Source organism: Lissotriton vulgaris, chromosome 8 (assembly GCF_964263255.1).
Source record: "Lissotriton vulgaris chromosome 8, aLisVul1.2, whole genome shotgun sequence".
Classification (NCBI taxonomy): domain Eukaryota; kingdom Metazoa; phylum Chordata; class Amphibia; order Caudata; family Salamandridae; genus Lissotriton; species Lissotriton vulgaris.
Window position 1 is genome coordinate 465,580,969 of NC_141696.1, and position 25,582 is coordinate 465,606,550.

The following is a 25,582-nucleotide window of genomic DNA, read 5'->3' on the forward strand; positions in this document are numbered from 1 at the left end:
TTCGCAAATCTTATTTCTAGTCTGGCAACTGCCTCTTTGAATTCATCAAGCGCAAACTGGCTGCCAGATGGTAAAACTTGATGCGAATACTTAAAAATTCTCTGTCCTTCTTTCCCCAAGGTGGTCATCAACAAAGCTTTCTTTCTCCTGGGTGAAAAATCTTCGCCGTCTAAAGCTTCTATGTAATTGAAGGACATAGCTATCCAATCTTCCCATGAAATAGTGGGATTTCCAGGTTCACTTAGAAACTGAGGGGGCAAATATAAATCGACACCCCCAACAAAACACAACAGTTATAATGGGAATATTATCACCTCATCACATATAATTTTAGATTTGATTTATGAGTTAACCAAATCATGTACTAAACCACCTATGCACTGTAAAAAATAGTCTTACTGGCTTTTCCACCCTTCCTTTTGATGTCCTGTTCCTGAAGAAAATGTTGACAACAAGAAGGTGAGTGTATCACCGTGGAAAACAACACTCAATGACGCGAATAACGCTGGGCATACATCATCTCAGTCGATTTCAGTTCTCTGAAAATGTTTTACTAACCGTTTGCAGGCTTTTTTTTATGCGTGTTAAATCATTACTTAAAGATGGCCGCCAACGTCCTACGTAATTACGCCGAGTGATGTCGCATGTCTTCTTCACTCGCGTACTGTTGTTAGGGACGCTCGTTGTTAGGTGATGCACTTACTTCATGGAGGCACGTTCAACCAAGCCACGTACTCTCCTAGCAACGCTGTTGTTACCAGCACACCTCTTCAGTGCAAGCACAAGCCACGTAACTCCCTGACAACGCTGTCGTCAAGGACACTCGTCAGCTGAACGCTTTACAACTGAGACTGCGCTCGCGCTAAAGTTTAAAATGCTCTCACCATGTCTTGTCACCTTCTGCTTTATAATTTTTCACCACAGCACTTCTTGGAGAAATAAACCACAACAAATGGTTGCTTCGCACGCAGTGACTTCGATTAGGGTGTGAGCACTGTTTGTCTTCTGTCTCCTTTTTCTTCTGCTGCAAAACTGGAATACTCCACCGCCTGGTCAGATGGTTGACCTCTCGCCAGAATGTTGTAGATGAAAAGATCAATCCAGCAGACACTTCTTAATTAGATATGAGAAGTTTATTCGCAGCACAGAAACAAACATGCATCTCACCATCTGGCCAGTCTCCAACTGCCAAGGCTAGAATGCCAGCTGGGTGAGAATACAACTAAGAACATTCACAGTATTCTAGAAGTAATAAAATACCAAATGACATAAAGAACAGACTACACAACACTGTAAGATTAAAATCATATTTACAACACAGTACTTAGGTTGGCATGTGTACCGACCAGATTTTCGGACCAGATGGAATCAGCTCCTAGGAGCCCCTCTAACCCAGCCGGAACGTAATCACCTCCCTCCTTAGAACGTATTTACAATGGGTATGGATATATGTATGTACATCTTGTACCTAAGGATGGGAAAAACAGCAATAAACATGCATTGGTTTTCTACAATATCCTATTCACACCTATTAGTCTCGCGGCCACGTAGGCCCAGACTGGTCTACCCTAGGGCAGGTCTGATTATGTACCATTACACACTGATCATCAGTGCTCACTCGACACGCAATCCGGCGTGCCTACACACATGGGCCTGCAGTCCCAGTGCTCTCATTTATACCCGGTCTGCAATCCGGCAGACCTACACACCTCTCTACCTTAGGTGCTCTCACTTACACACGGCCCACAATCCGGCGGGCCTCCACACCTTCTCCCTCCGGTGCTCTCACTTACACACGGTCCGCAATCTGGCAGACCTACACACCATCTATCTTGGGTGCTCTCACTAACGCCGTGTACCGACGACGATCACTTTCCTATGAATTCTTAGGGATGAAGTCTTTTGTTATTTACTTGGGATAAAGCTACGATAATAGAAATTGGTATGGCTTTCCAAATTACAAAATGTACCTTCTGCTCTTGGCATCAAACGTTTCCTCGCTTCCTATTTACTCAGTCACTCCTTACCTGATCAGGAATCGCATCCGTTCATGCAAACAATGTCCGACTAGAAGACTAGGTTACCCCGATTGAACAAGAATACAAGGCACATGTCGGTTCACTAAGAACTGGGGTGTTTTATTACAATAAAAATAAACACAATACTACACAATGTATATGCTGCAAAGAAAAGTAAAGGTTAGAATGCGCGCTTAACAAGGAAAGGGCAGAGATCACCTTATTAATATGAAGTCGGGGCTCGGCAGTCATCTAGGTTCCCTTCTCGTCTCTGTGTCTTGGCTCGTCTCGGAATCACACCTCAGCCGTCACGAGTACACGTCTGCACCGCTAGGCTCAATCTCCTCTGCGTCCCTCCAAGTCACTGGAACCTTGCTTGCTATTAGCTACCGTCTCTCTCTCTCTCTCTATCTCTGTGCGCTCCGCGCTATTTCTCCTTCAGTCTTTCTCAGAGAGTCTCGGTTTCAGGATCTTTCTCGGACTTCAAAATGGCGATTGTCTGCTCTGGAAATAATTAATGGCATAGATGCTAACGGCTAGCTGCCGCCTACAGACTGACTGACTCATTGCCTAACACTTTCGCTAATATCAAAACCTGCCCCTTCATGGAAAGTTACGGCCAGTAACCTGCCGCCCACCAAATTCTTGTACCTCCCCGTACCAAGGACACGTTCCCAGCCGGCCGGCCTGGAGTTGTGTCTTCGGAGTGGAGAAAAATACAGTCTTTCGATAAGGGCCAGCCTGAACCGGTTCTCTCCAAGCGAACAACACCTCGAAACTAAAACATTACACTTGACCTAGAAAGCCTCTCAAGCTACCAGGCAGAGAGCAAGATGGAGTCTGTCCCGTTTAAGGCCTACAAGGCCCAAAATGTGCATAACTCCACGGAAGATATATTAACACTCTTGCAAAAGGATGGATCATCACTAACACTTATATATCTATCCCCTAGCTTAAGTTTATAAGCCCTGATCTAAATAAAAAGGGTACGAAAATGCACTACTGTGCCTCATGGATAGGTCCTACTTATAGTCCTAATCCCTATACTGCAAGGGTAATAGGCTGGAGTCATCTTCCATCATCTTCCCTCTAAAAGAGGGTCGAAAAAGTCGGTTATTACAGCATGTTAGGTAGGCAGGCGCCAGTGGCAGGTGCCATTGCTGGGCATTTTTTGGCATGGTTCTCTGTAGTGCTCAAGGACCACCTTGGTTAGGTCCCGGAGCTTCATTTAAAACAGTGAGCATTTTGTTATCAAGTTGCTGTGCTGTAAATATAACGGGTCGCTCTGAAGCGGTAGGCTGTTGTGGCGCTGCCTGAAGTTCCCAGCTCCACTGCAAACTCGCTGACTGCTCTGTGGCATGCCCACATGCACTGTGGTCCCTGCAGGCTGGCAGAACACTAGCATAGGTACGCTTCTTTATGAGTGACGAGTTGGGATGGCATGTAAGTGTTGTGTTACGATTTGTGCACCAGTGTGTGTGGACTCACAAACAATATGTGCTTCAGAACGTGTTGCATCTTGCTATCTTGTTTACTCCAATAATCTTTCCCATTATCATCTCCAGATGTCCCACTGTTTAGGGTGGGACGCCATTCATTTTGTAATTGTGACTGGACAGAGACACAATATGGTTTTTTGCACCAACATATTTATTATCTACCATTATAAACTTACCCAATAGAGAAATAAATCACCTTCCCAATGATCAATAAATACAATAGAAACACAAACTTAGGTGTGTCTGACCCTTCACCAGTGAACCGAAAACTAACAGTAAATGTTGTAGCTCACATGATAATCTAATGATTCGCTAAAATCTTATAAGATCCAAAAGGGGCGACCTATTGGCTATGCCAATGCTGGTTTCTTTTGGGCTAGAAATGTTTTTGAGACTTTGAAAAGTGACTAGTGTTCAGAGGCTAGAATCCAATTATGCTGCTTATTTCCTATACTGTATGTGGTAAATGTTCATCTATGCACAGTACAGTGTAAGACCCTATTACCCAAAAAGTTATTCTTGATAGGGTGACAGCATACCTAAAGGAGAACTTGCATCAAGTATAATCAAAGTATAATCAAAGTGTGTACTGCTCTAAGATGCCAATGCAAGTAGTTAGGATGAATGAGCTTCTCATAGTTGACACCCATAGTTCGAAACACCTCTTCCAATTATTTAAGGCTTGGACACAACTACACACATTTCAGAGATGCGTTAAAATGTATTGTTATTTTCTTAATCCTGTTTTGTACTAAGTTTAGGCACCAGGCAGATTAACGGCAAAAAGAAAGTATCCTTGCTGCTTATTATGTATGTGTAGTCATTCATCTGTATTTGGGGGTACTCGAAAGGGTGTACCAGGAGAGCATCCGAGCTGCAGGATAGAGGGTCTCTTAGGATCAGGGTTCCCATAAATTTTGCCAAAAAGAAATACTAATTGACAAAGTACATAGGGCTTGCCAGTAACAAATGTAGTGTTTGCCAATGCTTCTTTATTTTACCTGATTGTGGCAGCACGTGTGCACGCTGGCACAGTAACCTCATTAGAATGATTTCTCTTAAAGATAAGGAAAATCATTATAAGATGGCCACAGTACATGCTCGTGCATGTGCAGCGGCCATTTCGGAATGGTTTTTCTTTCAATATAAGAAAATAATTAGATAGTTACTCTGCATCTCTGGCTACCAATTGGTAAGCATTTTTAAGGTGAATAAAAACCATTCTAAGATAACTGCAGCACACATGTGCACAGGTAGTCTTGGAATGAATGTTCTTAAACTAAATTAAAAACCAGTCCAAGATGATGTCACACATATTTGCACATCGTACCATGTTATTTCTTTGTTACAATAAGTTAATTTCTGAAAAGGTTCATTCCAAGATAGCCACTGTACTTGTGCATTCACAGGTCACCTTATTGGAATGGTATCAAAACCTTTTTAAAAAGAGGACGAGGAAGAAGACTTTTTGAGTTGCAAAACAAAGCCTGACCTTATTAGTAGAAGTATACATTCACATGGTTAAAGCTTGGTGAGACCTCAATGCTACTTGGGCAGGACAGTCACAAGAATATGGAGGAAAGCAATTAAATCAGGAAAGAGAAAGTGATTTAGACAAGACATTTTTGGATGATGATCAAGAGGATGACACAAAGCCCATGTATGTTTATATTCTATAGCATAAGTCTGTTTGCTAACAGACAACTGAAGTTCTCGTTTGTTTTTATGGCAACATGGTGACTTTATGTTCTGTGTCAGCATAAGAGGTGGTGTTTGGTCAAGACACTTACACAGAGACTTAAAAGCTGTGGCTTTGGGTCATAGAAAAAGAACTGGGCTGCACTGTCAGCATCTCACCTTCGTAACACAGGTGACACCGGCGGTAGACCGCTTGGTCACATGCCTCAAAAGGATGCACAACATCATTTGTTGAGCAGGCCATTCTTTGGGGTGTTCCCTATGAATTCCTTTTTCGATTTGCTGAATGTTTCAACTTCAGTATACACACCCTACGTTTGCCCTAATTCCAACCATAATTCAAAGATCAGGAAGCTAGCGGTTTTACTAATTTTTAATGCCCAGATTAGTCAAGGGTTCTGAGCTACTCAGACCTGAAAGTCAGGTGATGACCACCATGGGCCTTTCTGATAGACTATCTTCTGGTCTCACCAATGCACGCTGGTCCCACACCCAAGCGTAAGTATCATTAACTTACACGTGTAGATATTAGTAGTAGGACATGGGTTTGTTTTGTATTTTTCTGATGTTTTGTCATTGGGATGTGGTTGCTATATGTCCCTTACTAAGACTACCTAAGCAGTAGGAGAAGAATTTCCTCCTCATGGTATTGCACCATTGGACTTCGTGGCTGCTATCAGTCCTGGAATTTTTCACTGTGATTAGCAGCCAAGGGCCTCCATGTCATATTAGTGAAAAGCTATGCTTTTGCCTTCTCAAGGGATCACATTTTTTTCCATCTGTCAGCTCTGTCCAAATCCTTTAATTTGTATCTTGTACCAACCTATTTAGTTCCAGCTTGAGATCAGGATTCTGCCCTAACATTCCTAATGGACTTACCTTTGGATTAAATGTATTCTTTGCCTCCAAGATGCAAGATTACAACAAAGACCAACTTTCCCATAGAATTATTTCCTAATAGAAGTGTATACGAGTAGCATTCTTCCACATTGCCTTATACCTGGTCCATCCATTGAAAGTTTAACCTTCCTTGTTTTTGGGTTTCTGCCTTTATCAGAAGATCTCCCTTCGAGCTTCCTTAACTTCTACCTCCTCTTCCTTTTTAAGCTGCAGGAATGGTTATCCAGGTTACATACAGAAGAGCTTTTAAGTTTCTATTTACAAAGAACTCTGGTATTATGAGAGGACGACCAGTTTATTATTAATTCCTCTGGTGGCAAGAAATGCAACACCTTCCATTAGCAGTCATTTCAGGATGGATCACCATGTGTGTTAAGGAATGTTATGCATTGGCAAAATAGGAATTCTGGTGGATAAGGGCCAGTTCCAACATATGAAAGGGCGTCATGTCTACTTTTCTAAGAGGAGTTCCAATCTTGAGCAATGTTGGTTTGCTAGTACATGTCAACTACTTTATAATCGATACCTGTGCGGTTGTCCTCTTTATTTCTTGAGCTAATGTCCATTCTAAAGCTTGATATTGTTTTGTAACTGGAATATTAGTTTTAAAAGTCTTAACCTTGGGGTTTGATCTCTAAAACATTGAAGGGAATTTATATCAATATCTGACGTACTAGCATGTTCCTTATTAAGCATGACACTGCAGTAAGATGCAATTGACTTGATAAAGGAGTGTTATTTTTTTAATATGTCTTTGTAATTGTTCTTAGCTTACAGCAATACAACATTAGCAAACACCTATCTTGCATCAGACGGTGAATGCTCCATTCATGACTACATCATATACTCTAATGACCGGATGTGGCCATTCTTCACAAATCTGGAGACAGCTGTCAAAGATGGAATTGGTCGTTGCCAAGCGACTGCAGAGAAAAACTCTCAGGACTTGCATCAGGTATGGAATTTGTGTTGTCAAACAAGTACACCTCTTATATCAACATATGCCAATTCTCGCTTATTTTAATTTAACATTTTTTTAAAAAAACGAATGCTCTGCATTGAATTTAAGCAAAGACATAAAGATGTGAACGATGAATAAGTTAATGGCTATGCAAATCTTTCTAACCCGTAAGGTTTGCCAAAGCTGTCCTCTGGTAATTTTATCAGCAATCAAGTTTGTTAAATTTGGTCAGCTTTGGTTATGTATGATACCCCTAACCAGTAAAATGGCACAGAGGTAGTACACATTAACCCCTTGCGCGAAAAAACCCGCGTTACATGACGAGCTCAGCTCGTCATCAGCATACGAGCGCCGTAGCTGATGACGAGCTCAGCTCGTCATCAGCATCGAAGGGGTTAAACCACGTACGGTAACATATTTCTCTATCTTTAGATGATATTAGTATGTTAGTGAGGAGGAACCTCATTCTCAAAAGAAGTAGTGACTGATTACTCTCACAATTTGATTTTATAGGGTCAGGCACGCACTGTGCGCTCCGCTAGGTGACGACCTTTAAGAGCCTCCTGAATTACTCTTCCTCTCATTTCTCTTACGATCTATCAGGCACAAGCATCAAGGTAGGCTTTTGCGATTCCTTAATTGTGATTATTAAGTAATCGAAAATAAGGAATTGCAAAAGCCTATGCATGTAGGAATTGCTATAAAAATAGCGATTCCTAAGCATTCCCTAATTGTGACTCGTAATTAAGGAATGGCTTCCCATTCATTCTTGTGGGCCTACAGGCCCATAGGAATGAGTGGGAAATTGCATGCTCAATTTGTGGGTACACAATAGGTACTCGCAAATTGTGCATACAATTCCAAGGGTGCAAGGGTGTCAAAAGGACCCCTGTTGTACCCCTTGAAATTGATCTGTGTACACATGTTGTGCACACACATGTCCGAAGGGCATATTTGTGCGTAACCTACAACTTTGAAAAATACACTTTAGTGCTTTTTTTAAAGTTTTCGCTATTTACCATCTGGTATAATTTCTCTGTACATAGCGGACTCAAATAGCAAAATCGCTATTTTAAAAGGCATGTTGTATTGCATTTAAGGAATCGCAATATGCAATTCCTTAAATGCTATCGTAAATTACGATTTTTGCATTTGGGATTATGCATCCCAAACTAATTTGGGAGTTACTTTGGATGATGGCAAATGGATGTATTGTTGTGAGGTAACTCAGACTGTATCGCTAAATGGTAGGCACAGACTAATACACTTTAAATTCCTTAACAGAGTGTATTACACACCCGAGAGACTGTGGGACACTGCCTTCTGTGAGCGATGCAGAGAGTATATGGCTGGTTTTTTACATGTGGCCTGGCTATGCCCGCAAAGTGTGGATTTCTGGAGGCAAATCTTTCAAGTGTTGAACAAAATAACAGGGCTGTCACTCTCTTCTGACCCTAAGTTGGCTTTGTTGGGGTACACTAGGTCTTTACAGAAAGATGTACGGAAACTAATGGCAATGGGTTTGCTCCTCGCGAAGCGCAGAATAGCGATGCGCTGGGCGTGTGTGCCTGTTCAATCAATGGCTGAGTGGACATGGTATATGCTGTACTGTAATACACAATCTGAGCTACATAGTGAGTTGCTACACCCGCCTGTATTCCAGTTGACCTACAGGTGACAGTTGTACCTCCCATGGGATGAGTCTTGTAAATGATGCAGCTTTACGAGGGCAAAAATTAGACATGGGAAAGTTCTGTATTTTTTGCACAGGACAGAACTGAAACTTTGTAAATCAACACATTTCTGAACCGTAAGGATTCTGCGTAATTGGTGATTCTTCACACAGGCATGAACACTTGTAGTTGAAGCCAGAATAAGGGTGCTGTGGGCTGCCATTTAGGAAAGGTGACTGGATGATCCCTACCCTAAACTAATTACAGTGAAATACCCTTGCACAGCAACAAGTCTCATTGGGCCTGAGTGACGCAACCAGAACACATAGCATTAAAATCTGTACAATCCTGAGTAAAATAAGCCAGTAAAGGCAAGTAGCAAATTCTGATGAAAGGACCCGTGGTATGCAATGGAAAGAGGTTTTGAGCTTTCAACTATTGTGCATTATTGTGTATTAGATTCCCTCGTCTGTTTCTTCCCACCTTCCACGGTGTTCTGGTCACAAAATGGCTGCTACAAAGTAGGTACATAGCACAAAGCCATGCAGCCAGTGCTGGGAGCTTAGTTCCCTCTGTTGATCACACTCAACAGTCCCTTTACAGTTCACCAGGCACCTTCTGAGGCCAGTATCCAGATACTGAGGGATATGGACACTGGGAGTAGATCAAAACAACTCTGTCGAAAGTTGTGTTTTTTTTGGGGGGGGGGGGGGGCATGTTTTCTATAGTTTTATCATTGATCTTTTAAGGGGCCCATAGTTGTGTTGTCACATTACTGGTATTAAGCGCATCAAAGGTGAGACAGGAGATTGCATGCCATCCATGTGCAGCATAAAATAAAGTGTAGAAAGAAAATCCTCAGAAAAACAAAATAATAGAAACACATTTTTGAGAACTCAATCAAAACACATTTAGTTGAAATGCAAATTAATAGAAATATATTCTAGTTGAAAATTATAGAAAAACGTCATGGATAGTTACGAAGGTGTATAAAGTAGGAGCACGGAAAAGGGATAAACACATTTTAAAAATGATTGGGTGGGGTCAAATGGTGAGGAAGAGGTGAGGAGGCCAAAGGGAGAAGAAATAAGGGTGGTAAAAAGCGCTGGAAAGGAGGGGGGGAAGGCATTTGGTGGAGGGACATGCCCAAGTGCAGCAGTTTACTGAAAAACATGGAACACCACTCAGTAAGAAGTCAACGAAAGAGAAGGGAGGAAGTAAAAAAAAAGTATCTACTTAATAATTGTAGAGAACTCATCGGACACATACAGTTCTCAAAGTGAATGGCGTAAACCTCTATTAAAGGGATGTAAAAGTAGTTTTAAAATGCTGTTAATTGATTTCTACCAAATAGTAAATGCCATTCGTTTGGAAATGTTCAGTTAATTTAAGTAAAATATTTTAACAGAACTGATAATTCTGTGAGTGAATTTTTCTATGGATTGATTCTGCTTACAGCAACCACACTGCTTGGCAAAAATAATTGATCAAGTGACTGGAATATGTTTTTCTCATCTTGCTTACCAGCTTTTCACGTTATAGCATAGCAAACGAGTATGGCTAGTAATCGAAGAGGAGGAAATATCTTATTCAGCAGCTCGCGGAAAAGGCAAGGAGACAATTTCATAACTTGTGACAGACATAATCATGGTTTTTCTCGATGGTATGTTTGTCATTTTCTGTCTCCATATCAGGCTCTATTTTTTTCTGTGATAGTCATGGAAGGGTTGTTTATATATTTCTGTTTGTTATTTGTAAATATGCATGTTTTACTTTTAAAATGATGGTCCTTAGGTTCATATATTAATTACTCTTATTTCATTATAAGGTCTCCAGCTGTCATACTCCAGATGCAAAACGCCGCTTTATGGCAGCCATGCATTGCACTATCAAGGTGACTGCGCAAGACATTGCTACAGCATTTGATCTGTCCCACCTAAAATCTGCATGCGATATAGGAGGTATGATCAATACAATTTCGCATATGTGTAAGTGAATCGTTATTGTGTACAGCAAAGTTAAACAAGTTTCATTTTTGGACACAGGTAATATTTCGAATTGACAAGTGACTTTTTTTGCTCAACCTACTCGTTTAGAACATCCAAACTCTCGGATAGCCAGAAAAAAATGAAATAGGAAAATGCATCCTCCAGAAATGGGTCTACTGTAATTACAAGCAAATGAACATTTTACTAAATTAGGCCTATCACTGGAACAGTATCCTATTGTTTTATTTTGTGATCCAGTTGCTTTATCATTGGAACATGGATTAGTGTTGTTAGCCCTTTACGACATGGAACTAAAGATCAGGTGTACTGTTCTGGTTGCAAAAATAATTTGCAGCCAGACTTTTTGCCACCAGAAAGCTATTTTTCAAAACAACCTATGCACTAGCAGGTAGGTTCACAAAAAAGAATGAGTTGCAACCTGACCTACTAAATTAATATTTAACTAGCAACTCTGTTGAAAATCACAGGGATGGTGGCCTTCAGTGATCAGTAGAGTACCACATCTGTGACTGATTTCTTTAAAAAAAAAGTTTCTTGTTTTAAAGATACATTTCAGTCAGCTGGCAGTGATGCCCTGAACCACTGCCAGCTCCCCCTGAAATCTTGACTCCAGTCCACAAGTAGAAACGGCCCAAAGGGGACCCCTTACCTTTTGCAACTATGTTCCCATCGCATCTTGGCTGTTTGTAAAATTTTAATGTTTGAGACCGGAATTCCGGTCAACAGACACCCACAAGGGAAAATTATAATGTATGCTTCATCACAGCTGCTTTCTGCAGAATAGGTTTTCAGAATTCAGGTTCCCCCAACACCACCAGTACTGTGCCACCACCACCATTCTGCACGTATCGTAAGCCTGGAAGGGTGCCTGTTTGCCTGAAGCTTTAGCGTTCTGATGCTGTGTGTGTTATTTGAATCTTGATATAGCACACGACTCGTCCCCGGAGGGACATCTCGGCACCTGAAAGACAGCCATTTGGTAGAGACAGTGTTAAAGCAGCCAGGTTTTAAGATGTTTTTTTTAATTCAGGTAGACTTGGAAACACATGGATGAACAAAGGAAGTTTGTCCAGTGAAGTGGGCCTAGATGGTAAAAAGCTTTGCCTCCATATTTAGCGGTGCAAATGCCGTTGAACATAGTAGCAATTAAATTGCTTGATCGCAACTTCTTGTTTGGGACATAAGGAGTGAGTGTTCAGATGTAAGTTAAAAAATGGCCTCCTTACATCTGTCATAAAGGTCCCGTAGGTGCTAAAGGAAATCCTTTAACATGGACTTGTGCTGTACTTATCATTCCGATACAGAAAAGGGGGTGGTGATGAACAGAGTGTCTGAATTAAGCAGACCACTCTTACCCAGTCCAAAGATCAGGGCTTGATCCGTCACCGTTATTTATCTCACTGCCCCATCCCAGCTCAGAACCTGGCTATATGCAAATTAGTCTGTCCCTGGCCCAGTGCATCATGGGAACAGGGCAGACCAAACTACCAAGCCAATTCTTCACCAGAAAGGAGACAAGCTACCGGGGACCGGTTTCTGGCATTTCAGCCTCTTCGGCCCGGCTTGCTTGAATCCTGATGGAGCAGTGAGAAAGGGACTCATGTCTGAGTATACCCTGCCACACCTATTGTGGCCAAAAACGATACAGAAAAGGGGGTGGTGATGAACAGAGTGTCTGAATTAAGCAGACCACTCTTACCCAAGGCATACAGCCAGGTTCTGAAACTGGGATGGTGCAGTGAGCTAAAAAACGGTGTTGGATCTAGCCCTGATCTCTTGACTGGGTGAGAGTATTCTGTTTAATTCAGAGACTCTGTCCCTCACCACCCCTTGTTGTAAGTACTTATCATTCCAGCACCTCCAGTTTTGACTTCTGCATGACGGGGCTCTTGAAGTCGATGGCTATCTATTCAGCTTTAGTTTCAACCTCTTTCATCGTGTTTTCTAGAGCTTTCACCTCTTCCTCAAGATTCATCACTGTCATCCTCATTCGAGCTTCAATTACAGTTTACGATTTCTCCACCTTCCCTTTGTTCTTCATAGTTTTACCCAGGGACACTATCATCTACTTTTGTCCCATTACAAGGGCCCCTGGTGAAGAGTTCTTATCCCCATCTCTGCTGTACACCACCCGTTTGCATGTATGGGGAGTAAAGAACTCATCCGTCCCCTTTCTTGGGATATTTACCCTCTTTAATAGAGCTTATCCCTATCCAGTGGGCTGAAATCATCCTGGGGAGCCATCTCCCTGTCTGGCACAAACCACAGAAAACCAGCACCCCTGGCACCCACATGTACGTCAATTTCAGTTGTCGTTTTAACTACGTTTTCAGGGTGGTTCTCTTGCACCATCTGCTGCACCCATTCCCCCCACACCTGCCCTGGGCAGGAGAGCATCCTGCTTTCCCCAGGAACCCTGTGGTCAAAGGGGCAACACTGGGACACTGGCTGCCATCCAGGTACAGAGAGACTGCACTTGCTCCAGTTAAGGGGTGGAGGATCAACATCTGCTTCACCAGTCCGCATCAGAGCCCCCCATATCTACTCCACTTCCAGTGGTGCACAAGTAATCCAATGCAAGACAGAATGTCTCGCTAGAGGCAAGGGACCGTATCATTCTGTTCAGCTACTTTTTGGGGGACAGGCTAAACATTTTTAAAATTATTGTACCTTATTTTAATTCCATTCTATTGAACCTTTTTCTTAAATTCATTCAGCACTTTTGAACTTTTAACAAGAGTACTTTGCACAAACCTGGGGCTTGACACCACACTCTGGGCGAGAATAGCGCTTCTTCTTTTCCTGAGTCCTCCCCGGTCCACCACAGTCATTAGCGGGCTGTTTGTTGTGAAGAGACATCAGGACTTTTCAAAAGTGGGCTCACTTCCTGTCAGGGCCATTTCTAACCAACATCTTGGGGCTGGGTGCGGTCTAGTTGTTCCGCTTCCAACTCGAGTTGGGCACTATTAAAAAAAAATGGTAATGGCGCTGGCATGCAGCGGACGCGCCACCAGTGCACCAAAGGCAAGCCTGTCTGTGCCCGTCTGCGCCTGGACCACGCCCAGCGCCAGAACACCTGGTCCAACGGCACAAAAACCAGCCAAGATCATCAAGTATTCGCAGGAAACGCTTTTAGCATTAAGACAAAGTAAGTTCATCAGTGACCCACCCCCCTTCGATCTGGGCAATGACCAAGTTAGCTGGTTCATTAACAAGCACGTACTGAATTACACTAATCTGTCTGAATCCTCGGGTCCTAGCAGGCCCGACCTAAAAATAAAAAACAATATCCACTGTACACTTTTAAATGCCAGATCGTTAGTGAAACATCAACTAGAATTTTATGACCTTGTCCAAACACTGATCACAGATATAGCATTCCTAACAGAAACCTTAACAGATGATAGCTCCGGCCTTGATATTGTTGCTGCCACACCTCCTGGGTATGCTAATTTTAGGTTAAACAGGCAAAAGGAAAGGGGAGGAGGACTGGCAATCTTTTATCATGATAACTTTCAAACAAGATTCTAACCACTTCCAGCTGAAGGCTTCGCAGCAACATCACTTTCAATTCAGCCTCCTGGCTCAATTGCTTTGAAGGGCATTCTAGTTTACCGTCCTCCTGGTGTCAGAAGTAATTGTATTGACAAACTCAGCACCATGATGGAATCTATAATAGTTAACGAAAACTTTAGGGTGCTCAGAGACTTTAATTTTCATTTGGAAAACAGAACTGACACAGATTCAAAAAAATGTGTTGATACTATGGACGCTTTTGGACTCCCCCTAATCTCTAAGGGTCCTACACACAAAGCTGGCCATATGTTGGAGGGTATATTTTCCAACTGTGAGGACATTGTATTGTTACCAGCTTTCCCAGTGATCTGGTCAGAACACTGGGTGGTTAACTGGCTAATAAAGATGAATATAGGCCCGTGGCACAGACCAGCTTTGCAACAAACTAAAGGCAGAACCTGGCCTAAAATCCGAGCAGTTGAACTCCGCGAGGTGGTTACCGCCATCCCTTGTCAATTGGGGGACAACATGGAACAAAATGTTGAGAACCTCTCCCACTGGCTTAAAACCGCTCCAGACAAACTAACGCCCATCTCCAACAAAACAGTAAAAAGAAAAATATCCCAGCCCTGGTATAGCGAGAACCTCAGATTATCCAGACAGGAATGTCGCCCGCTGAAACAAAAATCCAGAAAAAACTATGAGGCAGAAGAGAAGACTATATACAAAGCCAAACTTGGTAAACACAAGAAAGATATAATGAAACCTAAAACCGAGCACATAAAAAATGCATGTGATGCCTATAAAACCCTTTTTTTCGGTTATCTATGAATTGGCAAAACCCAACAGGGCTAGTCATACTGAATTAAGCCAAGATTTTTGCAATATATGGGCAGGCGTTTTTCAAGAGAAAGTCATCAACATTTATGATAAATTTGCAGCTAAACACAGGAACTATTCCCTGGTTAAGCTTGCATCGGATGACAAGGCTTTAAATATCTACCTCTCCGCATTTTCGAACCCCACGGAGGACCAACTTAAAGACCTAATCCTGTCAAATAAATTGGGCTCCCTATATACCCCTGCCCGCCCAACATAATGCATTTGATACCCACCCAACTAGCGCTGATCTTGGGGTAAATTATTAACAAAGTGTTTAGCAGTGGAATTTTCCCTGCTCAGTGGAAACGCACCTTAATCCTTCCACTCCTGAAAAAAGACAATCTGGATAGGAGCAAAGCCAGCAACTACCGCCCTATTTCAAGACTTCCCTGCGCCGCCAAAAGTATAGAGAAAATAATGAATAAACAAATTACTGAATATATTGAAACAAATTCATTATTGTACGAAACACAACATGGTTTTAGGAAAACTTTTAGCACAGAATCTGCCTTAATTATAGCAAAGGAAGATATTCGTGAAATTCTCGATGGAGGGGGTTCGGCTGCCTTGGTGCTGCTCGACCTCTCGGCGGCCTTTGATACGGTGAGCCACGAGATCTTAGCTAACCGTCTCTCTGACGCAGGAATAAAAGGCACAGCGTTTGAGCTTCGAAAATCTTTTCTAACCGACCAACAGCAAAATGTGGCAATGAGGATGGCTGTGTCCAAACAGTTCTCCCTATCATGTGGAGTCCCTCAGGGCTCGGCCCTGAGCCCCACGTTTTTTAACCTATATGTAGTGCCCCTAGCCTCTATCATAAAAGAGGCCGGCTTCTCCCCAGCATCATATGCGGACGAGACCCAAATTGTGGTCTCCCTCACAAATAGACAGAAGAACCCGGGAGAGGCTTTCAGTGCCTGTATGAAGAAGGTGAGTGATTGTATGGACCACCACTGCTTAAAATTGAATGCTTCAAAAACCGAGTTATTATCTTTGGTAATAAACCCTCTCTATGGACGCCCAACTGGTGGCCACCAGAATTGAACACACTGCCTACACCTTCCAAAAAAATAAAGGATCTTGATATAACCTTAGACAGAGAACTTAAATTTAATGAACAAATCAGCAAAATGACCTCCGCTTCTTTTTGCTCCATGAAAGTAATCAACAAAATTAAAAAATACATACCAGCTGAACTTTTGAAAACAGTGACCATAGCATTGGTCCTCACACGAATCGACTATTGTAATAGTCTTTATCTTACCATCAACTCAGGTCTGGTTAACAGACTCCAGACTCTGCGGAATGCGGCCGCTCGCCTTATTTGTAAAATTCCGAAAAACATATCCGCAAAAGGGGCCATAAAAAACTTGCATTGGCTACCTGTTAGACAGAGATGTAAACTTAAAGCCCTTTGCTTGGCTTTTAAATCCCTGCACAAGATGGGACCAGCACAGTTCAAGAACAAACTGAAATGGTACTTTCCAAGTAGAACACTGCGGTCAAGCGCGGTCACCTCTTTCAGGAAGGCCTCTTGGGGAGGGAAGAGTTACTTTAGGTCGACAGCACGACTTTAGAATGAATCACCCATCTCTTTAAAAACTGCCCCCTCACTGCTGAACTTCAGGAAAAGCTTAAAAATCTGGCTCTTCGCACAAAATGCATAATCTAATAAACTATATACAATCTCTCTGTTCTTGCCTGCAATAGCGTCCCTTCTGACATACTTGCCTCCATTCTCATAGCAACCAAAACGCCTCTAGGCAGGAGTTGCGCTTATACAAGTCCTATTTACATTACATTACATTCCAGTGATTTCCTGCAGCCTCGGGATACCATGAGTCATCTGCAGCCACTCATAGTCCAGGCCTGCCTGCGGATCTTGGATAGCAAGCTTCTTTCTTGCCCCCCGCCAGGCTCTGCCCTCAAACAGGTAGTTTATAATATCTCGAGCTTTAATATGGAAGTGCCTCTCCTTGAAGAAGTTGTTTCTAAGTCTTGCTTAAAGGCAAGCTTATAAATCACATTTAGATATGCTGTTAGGCATAAGGGCCTGCCCTTCTCGCGTGCACCTGAAATGGCCTTTATCATCTTACGATAACTGATTTGTCTGCTACCCTTTCTGTGGATATAGCCATTGTCCTGTATTAGTATACAAGTAAGAAGGGGACAGTAATGTATAGACAAGATCATCCCATATTCAATTATTTAAAATATCAACTGCAAGCAGTCCTATTGTAGACATATCGACTCAATGTGTTGATACATAGACTAGTTGTAGGTAGCATATGCAAGTAATAATGAGCTTGAGTCACAACGTGCATTTTGTAGTACTTAAAGCAGTACTACAGTACCAGTACTTACTATAAAATGCAATTCACACACCTATGAGTATAAATCTACAGCTCTCCTATCTTTCCTATGGGGAGATTATCACAGATGTAAGTTTACTATTTAGTAGTAAATGTGGAAGGAACCAGGGGGAGTTACTAGATACAGGGACATACTCGCTACTCACTACTGCTTTGGGTAGCAGTGGGGAGGGTTCTAAGAAGGGACATACACCCAGTTACAAAAGAGTAAGTCAGTTGCTAATCACAAACTGCACTTCTAAAGTTACTAAAGGCTAAAGTGGCCCAAAACAGAAGCAAAATTTACTCTAGCTCAGAGCTTAAGTCACTGCCTCCATTATTATCTGTGAGAGGGAATTGCAGAATTAGTGGTTGTCCAGGTGTGACTCTGGACCTATTCATTCTCCTTTTTACCAGTAGTAACTTATAATCTATAATTTGGTTTCACCCCCTATTTTAGGAGTTGGAGTTGTGTAAGTCTACCCTTTTGAGTAACTTTCTGTTCGAGGCATATGAGCTGCAGAATACATACTTGTGCATAGATCGCCATCTGGTGTTGGGCTCGGATGTTTACACTTTGTTGTTGTCTTGGAAGAAGTATTTGTAGTCACGAGATAGGAGACTCCTCCTTTGGACAATAGTGCGTGTGGGCATTTACTCCATCCTTAGATTGTTTTTTCCGCCATTGGGTTCGGATGTGACTTGCTGCGCTCCGGTTCGGTACGGAGTTTCTAATCCTTTTCGACGTGAAACCCATGACCACTCAACGGTATTGTTTCGTTCACGTGCCCTTCGACCCGCTAACCTCAAAATCCTCGATTCCGGTCGTCGACGCGGGCTGCTGGGCCTATCTGCGCCATTCGGCCCTATGGCTAGTGGAAAGGACTCCATTCAAAAAATGCCCCCAGTGTGGAACTAAATTTCCACACAGTGACCACCACAAGGTCTGCAACCTTTGCCTCTCACCAGAACACGAGGAAAGGTATTGCCAGACCTGCGCCTCTTTTCGCTCCAAAAAGACTATCCGTGATCACGGGGCTCGACCACACGTTATGGCTCAACAGGCTACACCGGTGCCACACGACATTTTTGACTAAGGCCCGATATTCCCGAGGCAGAGGGTTCCGAGGAGCTCAACATCGTCTCTGAAGCTGATGACTCCGATGACCTCATTACTCCAGGTCAACGAGTGAATACAAATGTTCATGCCCCTGCCCCATCCGATAAACCGAAGGCTCCGGTCAAAATTTTGCCTGAAGGCCTAGGTCGAGACCGAGGGAAAATTTCAGAAGTCCCGCCTCTGGGCCCAAATACAAGGGAAAAGCCTTCCGGCGGCTCGGGACCGAGCAAGCTGCATCTTGGTACCCACAAAACACCTTCGGGTACCAAAATCGGGACACACCCTATTCCTTTTACACCCGAAAACGCCTCGGTATCGAAATCTTTGGAACCGAAAGACCATAAGGCCTCAGAACCGTACAAATACCAAAAACCTTCGGATCCAAAGAAGATTTCGGACTCAACACCGACATCGAAGCCAAAGGAGCACAAGACCCCTCCTACGGCTCCAGAGCCCAAATCAAAACCACGATCGGAATGACTCCAGAGCCCAAATCAAAACCACGATCGGAACCAAAAAAATCGGCACAAAAAGCAGACAACAATCAGGAAGAAGTGTTTCGGCCAGATCCTATTGATCCGAAACAAAGACATTACATGTTGACCCTACAACAGGCCATATTGTCAATATCCCATCAAAGAAGAGGAAATTGGATACCTCACACTCTTCTGAGGTACCTGTGAAGAAAAGAGACTTTGCAACTTCACCGCTAAGACCTCTTCTTCTTCTATTCTTCCTACCAAACCTTTGTCTCCTACAAACTCTCCTATACACTCTCCTATATTCTCCCCAATACTTCCATACTTACCCTTACAACCACAGGATGAGGATGATCTAGGGGACGGGGGTGGACCCGATAAGGATCCTTTAGATGACCCTGATGATAACACTACTTCACCACAGGATACATAGGAAGATAATAACAATTCCACAGATCCTCCAGAACCTTCTGATCCGGATGTATACCCATCTAGGCCATCCCCTCCAAACAACAATATAGGTTTTAGTCAGCTCATTAATAGGGCTGCGCAATATCATGGGGTTGAACTACATTCAGACCCCATGGACGAAGATTTCCTACTAGATACATTTGCTCAGTCACAAAAATCAATAGATACATTACCCATGCTTAAAGGTGTCATTAAACATGCACCAGACATATTTAAAGACCCTGTCAAGACCAGGATTCTCAATCTTTGGATGGATAAAAAATATAAACCTGCCCCTAACAATCCAATTTACATTAAAGGACCACTCTCTTTAGATTCTTTGGTAGTCTCAAATTCAAGAAAAAGTGCTAATTTCCAAACCTCTGGTGATGCTCCACCTCCAGACAAAGAGTCTAAACTGCTAGATGCATCAGGCAAACAAGTTGCCTCCAAAGCCACCAAACACTGGAGAATAGCTAATGCACAAGCACTGCTTGTCAGATATGACAGTGCTCACTACGATGAGCTTGAAGATCTTATTCAACATTTATCTGACCAATACAACGCCTAGGCCAACGATCTGGTCCAAGAGGGCAAGTTAATTACAAATGCATCCATCAAATTTGCTCTCGATGCAGCAGACACTGCATCTAGACCTGTCAACACCAGTGTCTTACTTCGCAGACATGCATGGTTGCGCATTTCTGGTTTTAAATAAGAAGTGCAAACAGCTATCTTAAATCAGCCATTTGATCAAGAACATCTCTTTGGCCCAGCTGTGGATACAGCTTTGGAGAAAATGATAAAAGACACAGACACTGCAAAATCCATGGGAGCATTACACTCTCAAACACCACAAGGACCTTTCATCGGTCCTTTTATAGGGGCACATCCAAAAACATTAGCACAGACACTACTTCCTCCTCCTACAAGAGTCCCACACAAACATCCCCCAACAAGGCATATTTTAGAAGCGGGTACAGAGGAAATAATAACAAGGGTAGAGGCCGAGGTAACAACAACCGAACCTCCCCTACTACCAAACAATGGCTTCCCTCCTCTCCCTCCAGACCATTCCACTCCGGTCGGAGGAAGGCTCTCACAGTTCCTACCTGTCTGGAACTCCATCACTACAGACAGGTGGATAAGACAAATTATCTAGTATGGTTACTGCCTGGAACTTACCGCAACTCCCCAACCATACCGCCTAAACAACATCCAATGTCCATGGAACATCTAACTCTCCTGAACAGGAAGTTCTCTCACTTCTTCTAAAGCATGCAATGGAACCAGTTTCCCTTCAGCATCAAGGCATGGGGTTTACACCCTCTATTTTGTCATCCCTAAAAAAGACGGTACTCTCAAAACAATACTGGACCTCAGACCTTTGAATATCTACATACAATCAGATCATTTTCACATGGTCACCCTTCAACAGGTCCTCCCACTACTCCAACAAGGTGATTTCCTTGCCGCTCTAGATCTCAAGGACGCCTACTTCCATATTCCTATACACCCTGCTCACTGGAAATATCTAAGGTTTGTAGTGGACAGTCAGCACTATCAATTCAAGGTCCTGCCATTCGGAGTGACCACAGCACCCAGAGTCTTCACAAAGTGTCTAGCAGTAGTAGCCGCCCACTTGTAAAGACAACAAAGTCATGTGTTTCCATACCTGGACGACTGGCTCTTAAAAGCCAAGTCATACAGCTAGTGTGTTCACCATAATCGCCAAACAAATCAGCTGCTCTATAACTTGGGGTTTACAATAAACCTCACCAAGTCACATCTTCAACCATCCCATATACATCAGTATCTAGGGGCCACAATAGACACTTCCAACGCCCTTGCATACCCCAATCCAGTCAGAATAGCCAGTATGCAAACCCTCATAACAAAATTTCAGCCCCAACACGCACTACCAGCTCAAGTGTTTATGGAGCTAATAGGAATGATGGCCTCTTGCATTCTCATAGTACCTCACGCAAAACTCCAGATGCGCCCTTTACAAGAATGTTTAGCATGTCAGTGGAACCAGGCTCAAGGTCAACTTTCAGATCTGGTGTTGGTGGACAGCAGGACACATCGCTCTCTGCAGTGGTGGGACACACAAAACCTTTCCAAAGGGCGGCTATTCCTAGACCCAGTTCCACATATAGTGCTAACAGCTGACGCATTGCTCACCGGCTGGGGAGACCATCTCCTAAACTACACAATTCAGGGCAGGTAGACCCCTCAACAAAAAGTGCTCCACATTAATCACCTGGAGTTACTGGCCATCTTTCTAGCATTATAATCATTCCAAACACATCTCATCAACAAAACTGTCCTTGTCCGCACAGACAATTTGACAGCAATGTATTATATACAAAAGCAAGAGGAACACATTCTTTGTAGCTTTCTCAACTAGCGCAAAGCATATGGAAATGGGCCATCCCACAAAAGGTATACCTTCAGGCAGAACATCTTCCAGGGGTATACAATCAGATTGCGGATCTGCTCAATCATCAGACGCAGCTTATCCACAAATGGGAACTTCATCTACAAGTTCTTCATCCATTTTTTCAGATGTGGGGCCACCCAGACATAGATCTGTTCGCCACACATGCAAATGCAAAGTGCCCAACCTTAGCCGCCAGGTATCCACACCCATTGTCCAAGGGCAATGCGATATGGAGGAACTGGTCAGGCAGATTTTTGTACGCTTTTCCGCCACTCCCGCTCATTCCATTAGTAGTGCGCAAGCTCAAACAACAGTCTCTCAAGATGATCCTGGTTGCTCCAACATGGGCTCGGCAAGGCAACCATGGTTCACAACAATCCTAAAACTCTCAGTAGTTCCACACCAAAAACTACAACTCTCCCCAAAGCTTCTTACACAGAACCATGGAGAGACCATTCATCCAGATACAGCTCAACTAAGCCTAGCAATCTGGCTCCTGAAGTCACAGAGTTCGATTACCTCAACCTCTCACCGGACTGTGTGAACATTATTAAAGAAGCTAGACGCCCTACTGCTAGAGCTTGCTATGCAGCCAAATGGAAAAGATTTGTCATTTACTGCAATAACAACAAAATTGAAGCTTCAATTCAAAACATAATTTGCTATTTACTGCATCTACAAAGATGTATTCTGGCATATACATCCATAAGACTAAATCTTGCTGCACTTGCCGCTTACCTACAAAATAGACATTTGTCATTGTTTAGGGTACCTGCCATCAAAGCATTTATGGAAGGCCTTAAAAGGATAATTCCTCCTACAATCCCACCCTCTCCAGTGTGGAATTTAAACATTGTCCTTACTAGGCTCATGGGTCCTCCATTTGAACCTTTACACAAATGCGAACTGCAGTTCCTTACATGAAAAGTAGCTTTCCTTGTTGCAATCACCTTTCTCAGAAGAGTAAGTGAGATCCAGGCTTTAACCACACAGAACCATTTTTAGAAATACATCATAACAAAGTGGTTCTTAGAACAAATCTGAAATTCCTTCCCAAAGTAATCTCTGCTTTCCATCTTAATCAATCTGTGGATTTACCTGTTTGTTGCCTGAAACCAGATTCTGTAGCAGAGAGAGCCCTTCACACACTTGATGTTAAAAGAGTTATACTTTATCACATTGACAGAACTAAACCTTTTAGAAACACAAACCAGCTGTTTTGAGCTTTCTCTCCACCTCATAAAGGAAAACCCATCTCCAAAGCTGGAACTGCCAGGTGGATAGTCAAATGCTTTCAAATATGCTACCACAAAGCAAAACGCACATTAACGATTACCCTAGAGCACACTCAATACGCAAAATAGAGGCTTACGTGGCATTCTTAGGAAACATTCCCTTATATGACATTTGTAAAGCAGCAACATGGTGTACACCACACACCTTCACCAAGCACTATTGATTAGATGTGCAGGCAAACCAACAAGCTTGTGTGGGCCAGGCTGTTCTTAAAACACTTTTTCGGACCACTGCAACAGATACAGGTGACCACCGCTAAGGGAGAGCACTGCTATACAGTCTATGCACAAGTATGTATTCTGCAGCTCATATGCCTTGAACGGAAAATGCTACTTACCAGTATGCATCTGTACTTGGCATGTAGAGCTGCAGAATCACATACGCCCACCCTCCTCCATGGTACCTCTATCAGTTCCAGGGTTATCTTCCTTAAATACATTACACATGGGCATTTTTTCTGTTTCTTACTAACTCCATAATTTCCCTTCATGGTGAAAAACAATCTAAGGATGGAGTCGGTGCCCATGCGCACTATCGTCCAAAGGAGGAGTTACCTATCCTGTGACTACAAAGACTTCTTCCAAGGCAACAATAAAATGCAAACATCCGAGCCCAACACCAGATGGCGATCTATGCACAGGTATGTGATTATGCAACTCGACATGCCAAGAACAGATGCATATTGGTGAGTAGCAATTTCCTTACACCTGTACTTGGTGAATAGCCAAAAGTAGTAAAGTTACTAAAAGGTGTTAGAGAAATGTTACATCTGCAACTTACTGACCAGTGTAGGTTACCTTTGTGAATAGCTCTGAATATTTACATCCACATTGAGAGAATAGAAAGGTTCCTGATGGGTACATCTAACTGCATATTCCTCGCCATCAGAATATTACCAGGCAATAGCTTCCGTGCTCCACCAGTGTGCCGTATCTCCTTTGACAACCTTGCACCACTCCAGAAGCGATGTAGTGAAGCTGCATATCGATAGATGCCTATGTTCCGTGTTGGTAGGAAAAGAATATGATCTAAAAAAAGGTTTTTGTATATACTAACCTGGAATTTGAATCTCTGTAGTGGTGTAATGTACCACTACCTATGGCAGCCTGTAAAGAAACAAAAGTAGGGACAAGTATGAAAGAAGGCCTCAATCCACAGACTTCCAGAGTTAGCGTGGAAATGGGAGTCAGTCCAACTGAATAAAGTTTCAAGGCAATCATGGTTTGTACTTATGTTTGTGTAAAGTCACGTATTAAGAGGTCAATAATGGGTTATATCAGGTGAAACTCTGCACACTAAATGAAGAGGAAAACAATCAGAAAGAAGAAAGTGTAGATCAAATCCCTCCACGTGTGAATCTCATTGCCATAATAAATATTATCACTTTAAGCATGGGGAAGGTGAGGATCAAAGAAGAATTAGTGCTCTCATCTGCCTATAATATTATATAATCATAGTGTAGGTGTCACTTACCTTTTTAAAGATGAAATCCCTGCCCATGCGCCTATTAGCAGTAAACAAAACCCGTAACACTATAATGGGTGTGAGGCTGGCATTTATTGATTGGTTCTCTTGTTTAGGCAAGCACAACTGCTCATGAATCATAGACAAAGGCTAAAAAGGAATACAAACAAGCATTTACAATGCAATAGGTCTCGCAGCATTAAAGTTTGAGTTACTGGCATTGTAAATGACAATGCTTTGCATGATTATTTTTTTTAATTTTCAATTATGCAAGATTAAATATTAGTTCCATGCTCAAAGCGTGGGGTTAAGAAAAGGGTTAGGTTTTTCACGTTATTTCTAAGAAACTGTAGCAGGGTTTCCGTTCTCCCACAGAACTGTGCATAGAGATCTAGAACCTCAGTGAGTTAGGATGATCCAAAACTCATCTCAGTGTCAGAAATCTCCTTACCTAGCTAGCTACAGTGTCTCATGGATCATTATGGAATGAACCATGTCTTAGACAAACCAGAACATGATCTTTAGAATACCTCAGGAATCGTGGAACACATGAACACTCTTTCGTTATATAATCATTTCAAACCAAAACTGAGAGTCAAAGAACACAAGTGCAAGTTTGAAATATTTATTATTCAATGCAAAGTTCTCAAACGCAGTATCTTGTATAATACCAAAATGCAGATTATAAAAATCAGAGTCAGCAGCATAGTCACTAATCCATAGTAAGCAAAAGGTGCTAGCATGTTATAATGCAAAACCTATAGAAATCTATATCACCTATATTTCGCGCACCCTATCTAGCATATTATTTTATATCTAAGAA

The 25,582-nt window shown here is 42.5% G+C and overlaps 1 protein-coding gene across 5 annotated transcripts in view; it reads left to right on the forward strand.

The window, feature by feature from the left end:
• The window catches only part of ASMTL (acetylserotonin O-methyltransferase like), a 329,012-nt gene that overhangs the window by 227,945 nt on the left and 75,485 nt on the right, over positions 1–25,582 (forward strand). For all 5 annotated transcript variants that reach the window (XM_086934246.1, XM_086934245.1, XM_086934244.1 and 2 more), the window contains 2 exons: positions 6,886–7,070; positions 10,578–10,710. In XM_086934246.1, the coding sequence (XP_086790372.1) occupies positions 6,886–7,070; positions 10,578–10,710 (318 nt within the window). The remainder of the gene's footprint in view (positions 1–6,885; positions 7,071–10,577; positions 10,711–25,582) is intronic.